This window comes from Coccinella septempunctata, chromosome 4 (genome assembly GCF_907165205.1).
Source record: "Coccinella septempunctata chromosome 4, icCocSept1.1, whole genome shotgun sequence".
Classification (NCBI taxonomy): domain Eukaryota; kingdom Metazoa; phylum Arthropoda; class Insecta; order Coleoptera; family Coccinellidae; genus Coccinella; species Coccinella septempunctata.
In genome coordinates, this window is record NC_058192.1 from 15,429,654 (window position 1) to 15,446,380 (window position 16,727).

Genomic DNA, 16,727 nt, shown 5'->3' on the forward strand with positions numbered 1-16,727 from the left:
AATGAAATATTATAAGAGATTATGAAGATGGTGCGATACTCGTAAACAGGCCATCCTTGGTTTTGAGAAAATCATTTAGATATGTAATTTTTTGTTCTGAGGAGGAAAAATTTTACGAAAACTGAGTAGAACAAAATGAAGAACCCCTTGAGATGATGTTTTACTCGATTCACATTTCCTATTGAAAAAATTCCTGCCCCTAAACAAAAATTGATGAGTGTTTTTGTCATTCTGTGTAATCCACTCAATGCTGGAAAAACAATTTTCGTATACCATAATAAAGTAATGATTTTTGCCTCTTCACTAATTCAGTTTAGTTCACTGAATAAATTCTTTCACCGTACAGAAATTATGTCGTATATTCTAAAATTTGTTTTGCTCCCTATCTGGATGTTATCGAAAACGCAAAATCGGCATCAAAAAAGGGATCTGATTGGTAGATAGATGGATGGATGATATTGATAACAAATCAAGATCTGAAGATAGGAAGTATGTGATAAACATTTGAACCTTTCTTTTAGTTTTTACGTTTGTAAATGAAGGTTATGTTTCTTGAACTTGAATACAGTAGGTATATGATTGAAATTTATGTATGAAATTTTCATTTCTAGGTTAATGGTGTAGCATAGCAATTTTTAAGTTGTTGGGTAGTAGGGTCTTATATCGCTTTCATGTAGATAAATAAAAGTCCAGTTCGTAATAACGAACAATTTAAAATTCGATTTTCTTATTCGAATGTTGACTTATTTCAGACTATGATTTCACCCTTAAAAACATAAAAAAAAATTTGAACTTGGAGACAAAAAGGAATATGAAAGTTCTAGTCAAAAAGCCGACAAAATAGATATGCTGACTCTATTTTTAATTTTTGAAAATTTGAGGAAAAATTTTTTTTGGGCGTAATCGGTCCTGCGGATATTGCAAATGGGTCACTGTATGATTCACGATTCGATATGAGAAGGCGATGCAGGGAAAATCCGAACGACTTGTGAAATCTGAGCTACCAATTAATTGAGTAAGTTCACATTGAATGCACATCCACCTGTTTGACCGTCCATATCGTTTCACCGAATTGGTAGGTCAATTGTGTTGGGCGATACAGATTGTACATTATTGTGTCCACCCCTATTGCCGAAGAGTCAAGATGTATACACGGCATACGGGCGACAGTGCGCTTGATAATTCGAAAAAAGTGTTACACACGGTCTAAAAGTCGTCCTCATTTTGAGGGGGGTCACCAACCCTGTACACGTGTATCCCCGTTTCCAAGCGCTAGCAGCGCTGGCTCTGCTGCGCTTTTGCTTTGACGTTCCATCACACGCCCTACACCACGAAGCTGGCCGACTGGTCGAGCCCTCAATGTAAGAGCTCAAATCTAGTTGGCCAGACAGGTTGAAATCACGACCCAACGGGCTCATCGCCGCTAAACATCTGAACATCTGGGCATCCACGATTCCCAAGGTCAGCGCAGTTGCGTGGTGGTGGTATTCTCAGCCACAACTGCGCGGGGCTCGCTTAACTCGAATTTAGTTTCTCAGAGGGTGCGCACCACTCTGCACGCCACTCAGTCACCCGCCTTGCACTATTTAACTAGTTTAAATATTTTAAACCCCTCAGTACGGTGGAAGTTCTGGAGATTTTTGCACTTATCCCGACAGCGATGTGGTGTTTAGTGTGAAGCGGTAAACAAATGTGAGATCGAAGTTACTTGCTAGAGATTACAAGGACAATCTATTGCGTAAGTGTTTTAATATTATTCGCGATGTTGCGCACACCCTTCTTAGCAGCGCATGACATCTCTAAGCCGGCTGAGATTACTTTTTGCCTTGCATTTTTCGCACTCCTCATACCATCAGCAATTTATTTATAAATTCCCCCACACAAAACTGCATCTTGCATCAATATTCACTACTTCCGACACTTAACCTATTTAATCATTTCCTTCTAATCCTTGCTAAATTCATTTTTCCCATTTCCACTTTTACCAAAGAAGTTACACCCCAATTTCAACTGACTTGAGTATTATTATTTATAAATCATACAACATTCGGACATAACAAGATGGATTGAAATATTTCAGGACGTTTTCATTAATTTATCATTTCGAGAATCAACAAAATTTTCCCACCCCTTTTGGGAAAACCGTAGATAACGTAGAATTCGAATGTGTGAAAATTTTTCCAACATAATATCATCCCTATTTGGATCCCAGTTCCGCATATCAACATCTCGAATGTGCAAATTGGAGCGACATGGGACGGGCGAGTTAATTTCATCCGTATCATCTCTCAAAATAGAATAGAGGGAAATTTTCGATGTACAGATACAGAAACTATTATTCACCCACTGAATCGGTGATGAAGAAATTGTTAATTCCGTGTGGAACGATGGGATTTAAACCTGTACAGTGCACCAATTAGTACAGGAAGGCACCATAACGGTTTCTTTATTGCATCGACTAATGTCCGCGGGCACCTAAAGGGGAAAAAGTAGCGAATTGTTGCGCTAAATCTCCGCTAAACATTCAAAGTCTTCGCGGTTCTCTATACCCCGAGCAACCCCGATTCTATCCGATCGCCACGCGAGCGCCCAGTGCTGACATGGCGTCTTGAGGTTGTGTTGTGTATTTTTGTAGCATGGGGATTCAACCCTTTTCTTGGATATAATTACTTCGAAAGGTACTGTGCTGCATTCTCACTAATAGCCCTAAGATTTCTTCTATTTGGAATGTCAATAGTGCTGTTGAAATGAGCAAGATTATTATTAAGAGCACAGGGTCGTCGACTTGAATTACCCTGCCTATAAAATCAATATATTTCAATAAATCAATATTTGAACCCCTATAATGTTACCCGCAGTTTTTTACCACCACCCACATGGTTTTAACCGGGTTGACATTGTTAATTTCAATTTTATTGGATGAATTATTTCAACATGGTAATTAAAAGGGTTGACAAACTCGTAGAGCTTACGTCAAGTGGGGTGTTCGATGAATACGTCACTGCACTGTGAGGAAATTATCATTTGTTTCCTGTCGTGTATTAACTATTTTTCGACATAAATAATTATGATTTTCAATGCCCAGTTCAATGTTTATGATGTATCAGAACGCGTTGGGGAATCGGGAGATCACTCTTGTGATGTAATAATATGCGAGTTCAAGAACAGTGCGAGACTTTGACACAGGTGTGGATTCAGTACAGGCATTTGGGGGGAGAATTCATCCCACATCCTTGATCCAAATCAGTAACTTCAATGAAGAATTATTTTTAAATAACGTATTTGTATACTGTTATACGTGTTTTCGTATAACAGTGATATGATATAATTGACCTCTTCGCTTTCTTATACGAATTCTTTAATGTTATTTTTCATCCCGTCCGTTTAAACTCGGAATTAAGTTTTTCAAATATGACATCTATGCGTGGTATTACCATAGTTATGCTTTTCTATTTTTGAAATACTTAAGGTCTTTCTTAATCTGTTCAGGTTCAATTTGTATTCCGAGATGACAATATGATTAAAAACAGATTTATTTCAAGCATCTGGAGGCTATTAAATAGTTCAATTTCTTCTCTTTCCACCCCTATACAATACATCTCAAAATCAGGTTGTGGAAATAAATCTTTTTACTAATGGAAATTTTTGGATGTTTCTCCTGACTAAGTTGAACTCATCAAGGCCTAACTAGCACTGATTCATCTCCTTCAAGCTGAATGCGAATTTTGGCTCAAAATTTCAGTTCCTGGAGCAGCATTTTTTTGGTTATATTCGTAGATAATTCTCACTTCAAGGTCAAGACATTTCTTATTTAGCCTTGGCCCCTAGTTATATCAATCTAAGGATTTCAGTTTTAACATAACAGATTAATATTTCTCACTTCGGCATAAACAATATATTATACATTCTGTGAATTGTAGAAGATGAGACAAAATTTTACAAAATTTTTGGGGGTTTTCTTCTCAGCATTCAGTTTCATATATTAAATTATATATTATGACTTCAATTCAAATTTTTTGAGATATTATCGCTTCACTCATGAAAGTCTTGAAACTTCATTCCTTACTCAATTAAACTATTAACTAGAAAAAATTGGTAGTACTCTGATTATTATAACACATTTCACATATCTAAATACAAAATATCATATATTCGATGAAGGCAACAAGTTATTATAGTTGGATTTTCGAATTTCATTCTTGGAATTATTGATCTGCTGAATTCTCTGTTGACTAGTCTATTGCTATTAGGGAAAAGTGAACAATTTTATGGAATCTCACATTCGTGCAAGAATAAAAATCACTCGTGCATCAGCTGCTCATTACGGACCTGACAACCCCGCGTTTAACTGGACACCTGTGTGAATCACGTCAAAATCAAGCATCGTGACTAAAGCGACTTGACTTGGAGGATTATGGCGCCCTGTTCAAATTGTTGATTTTTCTACGTAGGGGTTTGGCCTTGTATTTAAATTACATGATTGTTCGAATATGTGCTGTGCATTCTTCTTCTAGTTATGTGGCTCGAAGCCGTAGTTCCCGTAATGATAAACTAATGAGATCTTCCTTAAAATTTCATGATTCTTGTTAGAGCAAACTGGCAATAATGAAGTAGCAATTCCCAATCGCCATCATCCGAATTAAAAGTCTTAAGAATTCTAATAACCAATAGTCACTCAAACAATGGAAATGAGAAATCATTTATTTTACCCTACAGAACTCGTCATATTTCCAATCAATTGCTAATTACCAGGTAGCGCCAAATGTACAATTGGAGGTATTCATCATTTTTACAGTCTTATCACAAGTGCAATTGCAATAATAATTGAGGAGAAAAACAGAAATTGTATCAGAACATTGTTAATATTTGATGCATTTCCTATTTTGTATCTGATTCCATACAATTTCGAAACGGTTGTACGTAATACATACATTTGTCATTGAAATGTTGGATTACAGGATAAATGTGTTTATTCTATTGAATATCGAATTTTATGATTTCTAACAGAATGTTTTTTGTTGCAGGGCAAACAAATTGAAATAAGGTTGATCAACCAATGATCAGATCAAACTACCGGTATTATCAGCAATTTCAACAAAAACAACCAGATACAGGATCACAGACTTCTACAATGTCTTCCCAAAGGTTCTGTCTCAGATGGAATAACCATCAGTCTAATCTCTTATCAGTATTTGATCAGCTTTTACAAGATGAGAGTTTTGTAGATGTAACCCTAGCGGTTGATGGTCAATTCATCAGAGCACATAAGATTGTGCTGTCTGCTTGCAGTCCGTACTTTCAATCCCTATTCATAAACCACCAAGAAAAGCACCCCATAGTCATTTTGAAAGATGTTCCTCTGGCTGATATGAAATCGCTGTTGGATTTTATGTACAAAGGAGAGGTCAGCGTTGACCAGGATCGTTTAACAGCTTTTTTGAGGGTGGCAGAAAATTTACGAATAAAAGGTTTAACAGAAGTTAACGAAGAAAAATGTGATAATATAGCTTCATCTTTATCTCAAAACAATTCCTACATACCTAACTTGAACAGGCTGCCTAATGTTAAAAGAATGGGTAATAATTTCAATATGTTGGGAAACGCCTTATTACAACCAAAACGGAAAAGAGGGAGACCAAGAAAACTCTCCGGTAGTTCCAATCCTGGCGATGAGTATAATGAAAATATAGTGCAAGGTAGTCCTGAACACTTGGAGGTTAAAATGGGTATGGATGGATTTGGTGGCAACAATTCAGATTCAAGCAGTAGTAAAGCAGATAAGGATAACGACTATGAGGATTCGAAAATTAAAGCTGAAATGGAACCAGTTGCTGGAACATCGAAAGATGAGAGCAGGGATGTTTCAAAAAGTCCAGAAAATGACTACCAATCTTATGGTGAGTAGACTTTCTTTAAAATATCAATTCATTTTCATTGAAGTCGTTGAATATATTAGAGGCCAATATCTTCTTTTCATGTAAGGGAACATATATTAGTTCGATCAAAACTTGATTTTACTCTTCATTTTCTTGCTATATCGGGCATTTATATTTTTGGCTAATAGCCAGAAGGCTATTAAAAAAGGCATTTTGAAATTGCGGAGTGTTCATATGGAAACTGTAATATAAATTGGAGAAAAATAGACTCCCAAACATTGTCAATGAGAATTGAAAAGCCTTCACCACTTCCTAACCAAATAAGAATGATAAACATGGGGGAATGATAAAGTCCACTAGCGTAAGTGCATGGTATCTGGAAAATTGATAACAAAGATGAAATTCAACTGATAAAACTCAGATTACAGACTAAGGAACTCCACATCCTTCTTTTCATATCTCAATGAAAAATTATCGAAGTCAAAAATATTATCTTTCTGAAATTGATGCCCTTTTTTTTTTTCACTTCTATTTGTTTTTAAGTGAAGGGAAAAGCTATAGTGCTCCAATACAGTGATAGTGTTTGCATAAACGTGCATCAATTGTTTGAGGTGAGTTAAATAATTTTTTAAAAAAAGGGAAGAGTTTAAGGAATGAGCCACATGTGAACATTTGAAAATTGCAATTTTCTGAAAGCATGTGAATTTGTTACAATTGAGCGGCTTATTCCCTATAGCTTTTCCCTTTATTTTGATTTAATTTTCATGCAACGCTTTTTATCTTTTTTGTGCACCAACATTTTTTTCTTATGTCATTCGTTATGGGTTACCATAGGTTATCAATTAATATGTTTTGAGCTTTTGAAACTTTTTATATGCATGCACGAATAGCTCAAATAATTTCTTGAAATAGCTCAAATGGCTTCAACTCTCAGAATAATGAAATAAGTAGTGTTTGTTGCAGTACAAAATACAACAGTAACAAATCACATATATTTCCTCATCATGGTGAATACTTTTTAACAATATTTATAACTTATATAAATATATATTTCTAAAACTACTTTATGGAACTTGAAAAAATCTTAATCTACCCTATTGATTAATTAATCACCGCAAGTGCTGAAGAAGTCATGAAAAATTATTAGATTTGTACTATCAAATGCGAATGAAAGATTCTTTCCCAGTGCATCAAAATTGTAAAAAATATCAGTTGAAATATTCTTCATTATTATTACTGAGATCTCCTCAGGTACCAATAAATCTTTGGCCCTTTTGCTGCTTTACAGAATCTTCAAAATACAAGACATTTGTTTTTTATAGAACAAAAAAAATTAATCCACTATGTTTTTTAATCCATTTACATTTAAAGAGGGAATTTACAGCATTAGTAGGTCCCTATTTGGTGAATTGATGTGGAAAACATAACTCTTCTTATTCAGCTATTAATTTCTAACTCTTCTTCCTTCATTGCTTTATGATTTTTGCTTCAAAACATTGAAATCTGACTCACTAGAATACTTTATTCTTTATAGATGATACACGGTCACCGCCTAATAAGAAACAGAAAAAGGATTCTGTAAACAATAACACCACACGTACAGAAGAAATACCATTACCATGTCAGGAATTCTTCAGTACGTCAGATGTGGAAGGGGAAGAAAATGACAATGATATTCAGGAAATAGATTCCAATTATGACTCCATCGAACTACCTCCTACATTAACATTAGACAATTCAAATGAAAAAAAGACCAAAAGCCAGGCAAAGAAGATTATGGAGTATGAATTTGCCAATTTTGATATAATATTAGATGATTCCAATTTTAGAGAATATTCTAATAGCTCAAGAAGGATCTCTGATAGTGAGAAGTCAGCTCGTGACTTCTGTGTAAGAGAAAAAGATAATTTATTCCGTTGTACAGTTTGTGATAGAGTTTACACTCACATCAGCAATTTTTGCCGACACTACATGACTTCTCATAAAGTAGATGTTAAAATGTTCTCTTGTCCAGTATGCTGCAAGGACTTTACGAGAAAGGATAATATGCTTGCCCACCTTAAAATTATTCATAAACAACTCTCCTAATGCCTTGAAAAGTGCCTTTAATATATAGATATTTCTATTAAACTAAAATATTCTGATATTTTATTATGATCTAGAGAATCCAAATATTTTTATAAGACAATTGTTACTGTTATAAAATGATTTTATATATGTAAATTTCATCAGAAAACGGACAATGATTCAATTCATCATCAGTATTAAGTATTTTTGAATCATTCTGTGCTTGCAAACTGTGCTCTATTAGATTCAAAAAACTTATAATGACTTTGAATATCTTATAGACCACAGTACTTAGACTGATAGACGGATTTATTGAAAAATACTTGACAAGGTTTTTGCGAAGCAAATACACCGTTGTATAATATTATCAGTATTCATCAAAGTTCAACATGACAAATCAGTAATTTGAATAGATCGTTTCCATTTTCGGTGCATGAAATATTCAAAAGCCTCAAAGTTGTTTTTTGTGCAAATAATCAAACACCAAAGACTTTACTTATTTCTCTATAATGTTTTCGACTATTAGTTATAAAACAAAGGCCCTGCACCATTCGAATGGAAAATAGCTTCTGGTTAAAACTCCCCAATTTTATTGAGTTGTAGGTACATTTTACTAGACTGACTAGCTACAGGATGAAAAGTGAAGCTTTCAACAATTTCGAGAATTGACAAGACGCTATGTATTGTGGGAGAACTACTCCACAATGATTGTACAATGTTACAATTTTCAGTTTTGTGTTCACAGGAATGGACAAAGAAAATTCGAATTCACTTGATCTTAACATAATTTTTTATGTGAACCTATTGTTTTTAACTTCGGATAGGGGAGAAAAATGATAAATATATATCAAACATTATTTGATGTTGAAAACGTCGCATAGCCATTTATTTGATGTATACCGGGTGAATAAAAAGATATCGATCAAGTTTTTGTTAGCTATATATATATATACTCCACCTGAGATAGAAAAGGAGTTTTAACTCTGTAAAACAAAATGCAAAATAAAGGTTGGGTCTAATATAAAAATCCAAAAACTTGAATCAGATTTATGGATTTCTTATGCATTAGTTTGAACCAGCCGCTTTCACTGCATTTTGTATTACAGGGGTTCAATTGCCACTTTCAGATGGAGTATATGGCTAACAATAAAATCAGCACATTCGAAAGCATGCGGGCGACAAACCAGTCATGGGACCTAAGCTGCAATATTTCAGACTCCTTAAAACGTAAATAATATAAAAAATTAAAGAAAATTAACTAATGTTTTGTTTTTGAAATTGTTTGGTAAAAAAACGCGTTTTTCTAAGAAACTTGGTCTGTATCATCTTGCTTGCCCCAAAAAAAAAAACTATGCCATGTTCTCTCATTATCAAAGAATGTTTCATACACACAAAATTTTTCCTCTTAAAACAATGGGTTAATACAACCACATTTTCGAACCAACCTCTAAAAAAAATTATGTTAGTTGATTTCGATCAGGAAGTTCATCCAAACTATATTGGATGCTCAATTCTCATCAAAGAACACACTGGTTGGTTATTATAAATCATTCGAATTGAAATTTTCTGTGTTCATTCTTGTTGAAGAGCACCAAATAAAAAATTATAATGGATAAAACATCACATAGTGCAATCATTGCACAATACACATTCTCCATATTGAAAATTCTGAGCCAAAATTTTGACTTTTCATGTTTGACACCCTGTATCTCGAAAACTAGTCATAAGATTTTTTGTACCAATGCATACTTCTGCTCGAGACGTCAAAATCTACAACACCAAAATTAAGGAAATTTAACAGAAAACCATTTTCCATTTAAATGGTGCGGGGTCCCTTATCCTGTATCATTATAAATGTTATATATGAAGATTTGTGAATTTATACTTATGTACTGAAATGTTGGCAATAATAAAATTCCTATATTTTATGTTCTTCTTGCCTTGAATATTAATTAATTTAATTTTTTTGTCATTGCAAACTGAGGAAAGTGAATTTGAAAGGTAAAGAATTTGCAATATTGGTATTTTTTTAAATTTTATATGTATACTTAATTTAGTTAATAGATGTTTATTTATTTTTGATTATTCTATTCTTTAAGTTACCTGTCTCAAATTCTTCAGTGAATGATGTAAAAATCATTTGAGTAATAAAATTTTCCTACGAATTTAAGTTTTTATTTTGTTTTTTTATGCATGTGGCTAAAATACTTTTTGTTCAGTAAAGATTTTAATTATTTGAATGGTCTGCATGAAGTTGAACGATCTTAATTGAATTGATGATTTTCTTTCAGATTCTCCTATAACACAAAGTCTACTGACTCCAAAAATTGAGGTCACTGAAACAACATTGCAAGATCCTGATGTAAACCGTAATAGTGCGACAGAAAATCTTAATAACACCAATACTAATACGAATCCTTCGACAAGCGGAACTCCAACTTTACTGAATGCGATGAGTGCGCCCACTTCCAAACAACCTATCAAAAGGAGAGTGAGAAGAAGAGCTAATTCTCAGAGTCAAGATCCAGCTGAACAGTTGACAGAGATGTCTGTTAGAGGTTTGAACTTGTTTCGGTACGCGTCGATAAACGAAGGTATCTACCATTGTACAGAATGCGCTAAGGTCGACATCCAAAAAACATTCAAAAACAAGTACAGTTTTCAAAGGCATGCTTTCTTATACCATGAGGGTCATCAGCGGAAAGTGTTTCCATGTCCTGTGTGCCAGAAAGAATTTTCAAGACCTGATAAAATGAAAAACCACATGAAAACGGTGCATGATTGCTTCATGCCCAAAGAAGTTGTTTTTCCTCCAATGGGATACTTCCCTATACCGTGAGAACTAATTCTTTAAAATTATAGTTGTAAATAAGAGACGAAAATAGGGCTGAATATGGTGCCAGAAAACCAAATGGTTCATTTGCTCCTTCGGTGGGGGTGAATGTGTTTTTGAAAGCAATATTTTCATGTTACAAATTAACAATTTAGAATAATTGGAATTGCGAACACATCTCCTTTTTCAGGAATTGATTTCGTACTTGGTGCTAACTTTTTGTTATTAATTGAACTAAGTTTTAACATATTGCATTAAATGGTAGAATGTTCTGTGTCATCACCAAAATTATGTAGTGGGTCAAAATTAATCATTCAGTATCAGAAACTCTGTCTCAACATTCTACATCTAATGTTATATTGCCAAAAGTACAAGATGAAGCTAGAACTAGGTGAATGTGAATATGTGATCAACCTTGAAATGGGTTCTAAAATAACCTCTTGATGGGCTATAGGTTAAAAAATAACTGCAAAATGCTACACTGTTGGCAGTGGCATCCCATGAACATTGGTTCATATACACAGGATGTTCCACTGGGAATGCCCATTACATGGAGAAAGATATATTGCATCTGTTTGAAATTTGGTACAGACACTAGGCAGATGAACCTTCCCTTTTAAAATATTTGCAAGGATTTATGACTTCCATTTGAAATAATCAAGTTTTATTTTCGTTATCACCGGAAGTCTTTAATTCTTGCAATTATTTAAAAAAGGAAAGTTCATCTGCCTAATGTCTTCATACAGAATTTCTAAGACCCTATGTATACTTCTATGTGAACTTCTAATGTGCACTCCCAGTGGGACACACTGTAAATACATATATATTTATAAATACATATTTTAATCAGATAACGTAATAGTTTTTGTTTGTTATATAAATTTTATTTTAGTTTTTTGGTTTGGATAGAGGTAGGGGTATTGCAAATATTCTTAGTTTAGTCATATTACACCCTTTGTTTATAACAAACTATTGATAAGTATATTTAGAGAAAACTTATGTATTTAAAGAGTTGACTGCACCAGGACTAGACAATAACATTGAGTATAAATATTTATATTATATCTATACAAACCTTACGAGATGTTAGTGCACAATATAGTGTTAGTTGAAAATAATCGAGTTTAGGTGTCGGGACCGAGAAACAATATTAATAACTTTATTGGGAGTTTATCATTGTACATAATCAGCTCCCATTTTGAAATTGTATTTAGATTCTTTAAACCACATACTAATATCTTTGTTATCACTTGAATCTATTTCTACTTTTTTCTTGTTTATTTAAAATTTTATTTTCAACAGAATATATTGTTATTATATAATTTCATAAAATTTGCAATATGGAGCTTTAAAAACTCGAAATTATTCATAACATAAAAATTTCGAAATTGAAAGTTGATTGAAGAAGAATTTTTCAAAAGTGCATTCTCAGTTATTTGGATAAATTTTTAGTTTTCGTTATTAAACTGAAATTTTGTTATAGATTTTTATTTACTCCAAATTCATATAATATTCAGTCATCTACACTTTTTGTATGAAAATTTCTATGTACACGATTTACATAGAGTATACATACTATTGTCTATGTAAAGGATAAGGAAGGTAACGGCATTAATAATATACATTATTAATATTAAAATACAAAACTTCTGTGATAAATCGGTTTTTTCAAGTTATATTCACTTCAAATTTATGAGGATATATTTTTCGAACAATTGAATTTTGATAGAAACTCATATTTCATCATTGCACTGAAAGAACTAGGAGGTTCTTTGCATATTCTGCATACTGTTTTAAGATTGAAATTTTTTCAATTAAATAAGTCTTGAAAACATGCTGTTGTCCTTCATAATTGCCTTTGAAAACTTTCCCTTTGCAATAGATTAAACAACTGTGTGATAGTTTTACTTTTTTTTAGTTTTTCGTTTGTTAGGCTGAGGCCAGTTATCAAAGTTCTTCCTTGTAAGATTGTTGAGGTAACACGTGTTGCAAAGCAATCTTTAGTAATAAGTTATTTAAGTGCAATTAATGATAGATTTTTATATTATATACTAACATGTTGATATATACATATAAATCAGAATATATCATGCAAATATTCAATTTGCACATTGTTATGAGGTTCAAATGAGGTATATATTTGACTGATCGCCAAGCATATCCAAAGATTAAATTCAAAAACTGATGAGTTGAATTGCCACAAAGTCCTCATTGGAATTATAATATTCTTTCAATAATTTTGTGATGTTTTGTGAATCATAGTATTCTACAGAAACATCATTTCAAAATTTATTCATGAATATCCCAATCTGAAACGCAGAAAGGAAATCACTGCCAAATTAATAATTACAATTCAAGATGTTATTTTTCTGACATCTCAATAATCAGTTATTTTCCCAATTAGTCTTATTCTTTGGATATGTCATTATCAAATTTCCAATAAATTTTTTTCATTGTTACCCTTCAATAAGTTTTAAAAAATTGGAAATTGTGTGAATTTTTCTTTGATTTTTTCATGATAATCATGCTAACAATGAATGATAGAAAAATCGCTGATCGCTATAAATTGTAATTAATGAATTGCTTTAATTTTTTGCTTACGTTAAACCATTTGATTTGAATATATTTCATTTTGTTGATAGTTTTTATTTTAATTTAATGTTACAAGCGCATAAGTGCCTAATGTATTATAGTTTAACTGTAAATTTTCTATGAGTTCACAAATCTTATATAGAAACAAATATTTGTTTTAATGTAATTTTCTTTATTAATAAATCTACCTCTGAATGTAATTTCATGTTTTTTATTTTTTCACAAATTCTTGTTAGAAAGCTCTTTTGATCATTCAAATGACAAAAAACGTTTCAATTGTAGCAAAGTAGTTGTTTTCTTAATCAATAAATTTTTTTCATCTGAATTCTTTTTTGCAGAAGAATACGATTATCATGAAAACAACCAGAATCATTCTAATCTTCCTTCAGAACTCTCAGTTGAAGAAGTTCCTGTCATCAAACAAGAAACTGTCATAATATCTACAGAGGCTGCCAGAAATATGCTGCAAAATAATATGGAAATCACAATTGAAGAAAGTTTGGACAAGACAATGGAACCTCAAACAGGTATTCATTTTTTAACAGATGACGAGAATGGAGTAAAAGTGGAAAATGAGGATAATTACGAGAAAAAGAAATGTGAATTATTGGAATATTTAATCCAATCTGATGGTAGTGTGGTTTGTAAGTTATGTGGAGAAGTATTAGCTTCACGAACTCATTGGTACAGACATAAATACAAAGTACATGTCAACAGTTTAATACACCCAGCACCCCTTTTCAAGTGCAGCCATTGCAACGCCTTCTTCAAAAGTAGAAAAGGATACATGGGGCATTATGCAGCCAGACATTCAGAAATAAATGAATCGCCAATCGGGGAGGAGTTTGATAGCAATAATATAAAAGAGGAGATTACGGAGCCTTCTGAAACAAAAATAAATATGGGAAGAAAAAAAGAGAAATCAGCAGAATGGGAAGAAAAAAGAGAGAAGGAGGAAAAACTTGTAGCTGATATCATAGATAGGGTAAGAAAAGAATGTGAGGCTCAAGGAGCTCTCTTGAATCGAAGAGGTTATAGCAGGAGGTCTACTGTTATGAATACTTGTCGCTGAGATATTGTGTAAAGAAGTGCCAAAATCCTAGAATGATCAGAATCGCTCTAAAGTTTTGCTCATGTATTTTATTTTTGTTTTTGTAAAAATCAATTACGAGTTTTTTGTTGAAATTTTTCTGAACTTGGGGGACAAATCAAAATGGCTTGTAAAGGTCCATTTATATCTACAGACATTCAGCGTTGCCGTAGCGTTTGTCTGCAGATATCCACAAACACTGTCGTCGGCTTCGGTCATTCTTATGCTGGATATAGACGAAGGCACCGCACCCTAGTCGAGCCGACTACGAAAATGTCACTGAAATACTGAAAACGAACTATCGTCATAAAAACAACAAATGCTCTTTCTAGGGTGCGTTGCCTACGTCTGAATTTTTCATTACTTATACATAGAGAAACGTCTTTAGGAATACGATGTTCTATTTATTTATACCGACCGGCAGGCACCCGCAGATACCGCAGAGAGACAATATGTCTGTATGTATGAATGGAGCGTAAGATTTTATTTCATGCCTTCGGATTGCCATCAGTTCATATTTCCTCCTCATTTGAGTGTGGATAAAGATTTCATTTGCCCTTATTTTGGCTGAAATAAAAATGAAACAACTTCATTCGTCGGTACTGTCAAATTTTCTAGCTTGATCAAAGATTGGAGAGAAGAATCTTTGACCTTGATGATAAAGCAGCTTCTCAACACTTCCTTTTTCAATTTCGTTAAGGGTTGTAGGTTTCTACCAAAATTATTCACGTTTCCTTGTTTTTACTCCTTGTCTCTACATTGGAGAAGGAATTATCAGCTTTACATTTTGTTTCCTTCATATTGGGGGTTTAGCTATAATACCATTTTTAGATATGGTAGTATGGGTAATGAGTTTTTGAAATTATGAATTTGAAGTGTAAATCTATCTATACACTGCTGCAACTCTGAATGTAACTGTAGACGCAAGTCCAATGACAACTCTGCTATTTGATTTTTTCCCTTGAGTTTTCAGAAAAAAAATTCCAGTGATTTAAACTCTGCTCAATTGGATGCCAAACTATTTAAAGAGTTATTTCTATAGATTTTCACGATTACCTTTGTGACTATCTATTCAATATATTGATTATTTAAATGATATAGTAGGTATGCATGGCATGAAACAAAAGAAAATGTTGAAAAGAGGAATTGTATCAGGTAAAAAAATCTTTCCCATTTCAATCACATCAAATTAAGACAAAAATAATGAGGGAATAATTGTATGTATGTAAATCGCTTAAATTTAAATATTTTTGTTTTCAAAATTAAATATCTTTTATTCCTGTTCCTGTTAATCTGAATGCATTAATAAGAATATAGCCTGAACTTTTATATATATTACCTTGGGAAGAGTCGGTAGCTAGAAGATTCAAAATATTTTCAAAAAGCTTAATCTTTAGATTTACTCTTCAAGGCTGTTTATTTAGTTATAATATTTTAAAAACATATGAAATGCAAAACTCTGTGGTGCTCTCTCTTCAGTTTTGGCGAAAAATATCATTTCTCACTCTTGCTCAAATCTTTCAGGTTTTTTTAGTAGCCATTACAAAGCATGAATAAGCTCTTTATTGGAATTCAAAATTTATTGTATTATTATTCTCTCTTGAGAAATACTTTCCTTTCAAATATATATGCCTAGCTCAAAATATTCCAGTTAATTTAATCAAAACAGAGGTGAAAGTCATCATATAAATTAAGGTGCATAAATATTGGTAATTTTGCTACTGACTCCCATTTCCTAATTAGGTATTTACTACCTATATAATGGACTTTATGAATGATTGTGAGTTGAATAGCTATGTAGCGGCGTAGTCTTTTGAAATATATAGAGGTGGATAATATATGATTCAAATTGCAATATTTTCTTATGAACTGTATTCATGTAAATAACGTTGTTTGAAGTATACGAATATATATAAATATTAGTATATATGAATACTCCAATCGACGTAAATAATCAGAGAACCGATTAGATGAAGGATGATTCTTCCTTTGATCTCTACTATTGAAAATGATAACAAAATACGATAAAAATTGTATATTGTAGAAGTGTAACAGAATTGGAGATTTGATTTGATGTTTTATTTGATTTTGTCTCTCACTTTTTCCTTATATGTAATTATATTTTTTTTCGTTACACCTGAATCATTCATCGATAGGCAATATCAAACCAGACAACAGAACCGAACTTGAATTGATAATGAAATTATCATTACCAGATCTGACATGTTTATTTCATTTATTATGTGTTCAATAATTATATATGCATCAG

The 16,727-nt window shown here is 32.7% G+C and overlaps 2 protein-coding genes across 3 annotated transcripts; both read left to right on the forward strand.

The window, feature by feature from the left end:
* Positions 1-1,005: 1,005 nt before the first annotated feature.
* Positions 1,006-13,568, forward strand: LOC123312570 (protein tramtrack, alpha isoform-like). 2 transcript variants are annotated; one of them, XM_044897071.1, is made up of 3 exons: positions 1,006-1,738; positions 5,025-5,897; positions 7,411-10,108. In XM_044897071.1, exons 2-3 carry the CDS (start codon positions 5,057-5,059, stop codon positions 7,962-7,964), a joined length of 1,395 nt encoding a protein of 464 aa, XP_044753006.1. In that variant the 5' UTR covers positions 1,006-1,738; positions 5,025-5,056; the 3' UTR covers positions 7,965-10,108. The 2 variants fall into 2 exon arrangements, with proteins under 2 accessions (XP_044753006.1, XP_044753007.1); XM_044897072.1 differs by lacking the exon at positions 7,411-10,108 and adding an exon at positions 10,235-13,568 and having other exon boundaries at positions 1,096-1,738.
* LOC123310847 lies at positions 11,152-15,268 on the forward strand. The gene is made up of 2 exons (XM_044894527.1): positions 11,152-11,167; positions 13,707-15,268. The coding sequence occupies exons 1-2, from the start codon at positions 11,152-11,154 to the stop codon at positions 14,438-14,440; spliced, it is 750 nt and encodes a 249-aa protein (XP_044750462.1). The 3' UTR covers positions 14,441-15,268.
* Positions 15,269-16,727: the final 1,459 nt, after the last annotated feature.

What these genes read in the sequence shown, in the direction of transcription:
- LOC123312570 (XM_044897071.1), top strand. Translation starts at nt 5,057, where the DNA reads ATGATCAGATCAAACTACCGGTATTATCAGCAATTTCAACAAAAACAA. An exon ending in AAATGACTACCAATCTTATG is followed by an intron (nt 5,898 to 7,410) that starts GTGAGTAGACTT and finishes TATTCTTTATAG; the next exon opens with ATGATACACGGTCACCGCCT.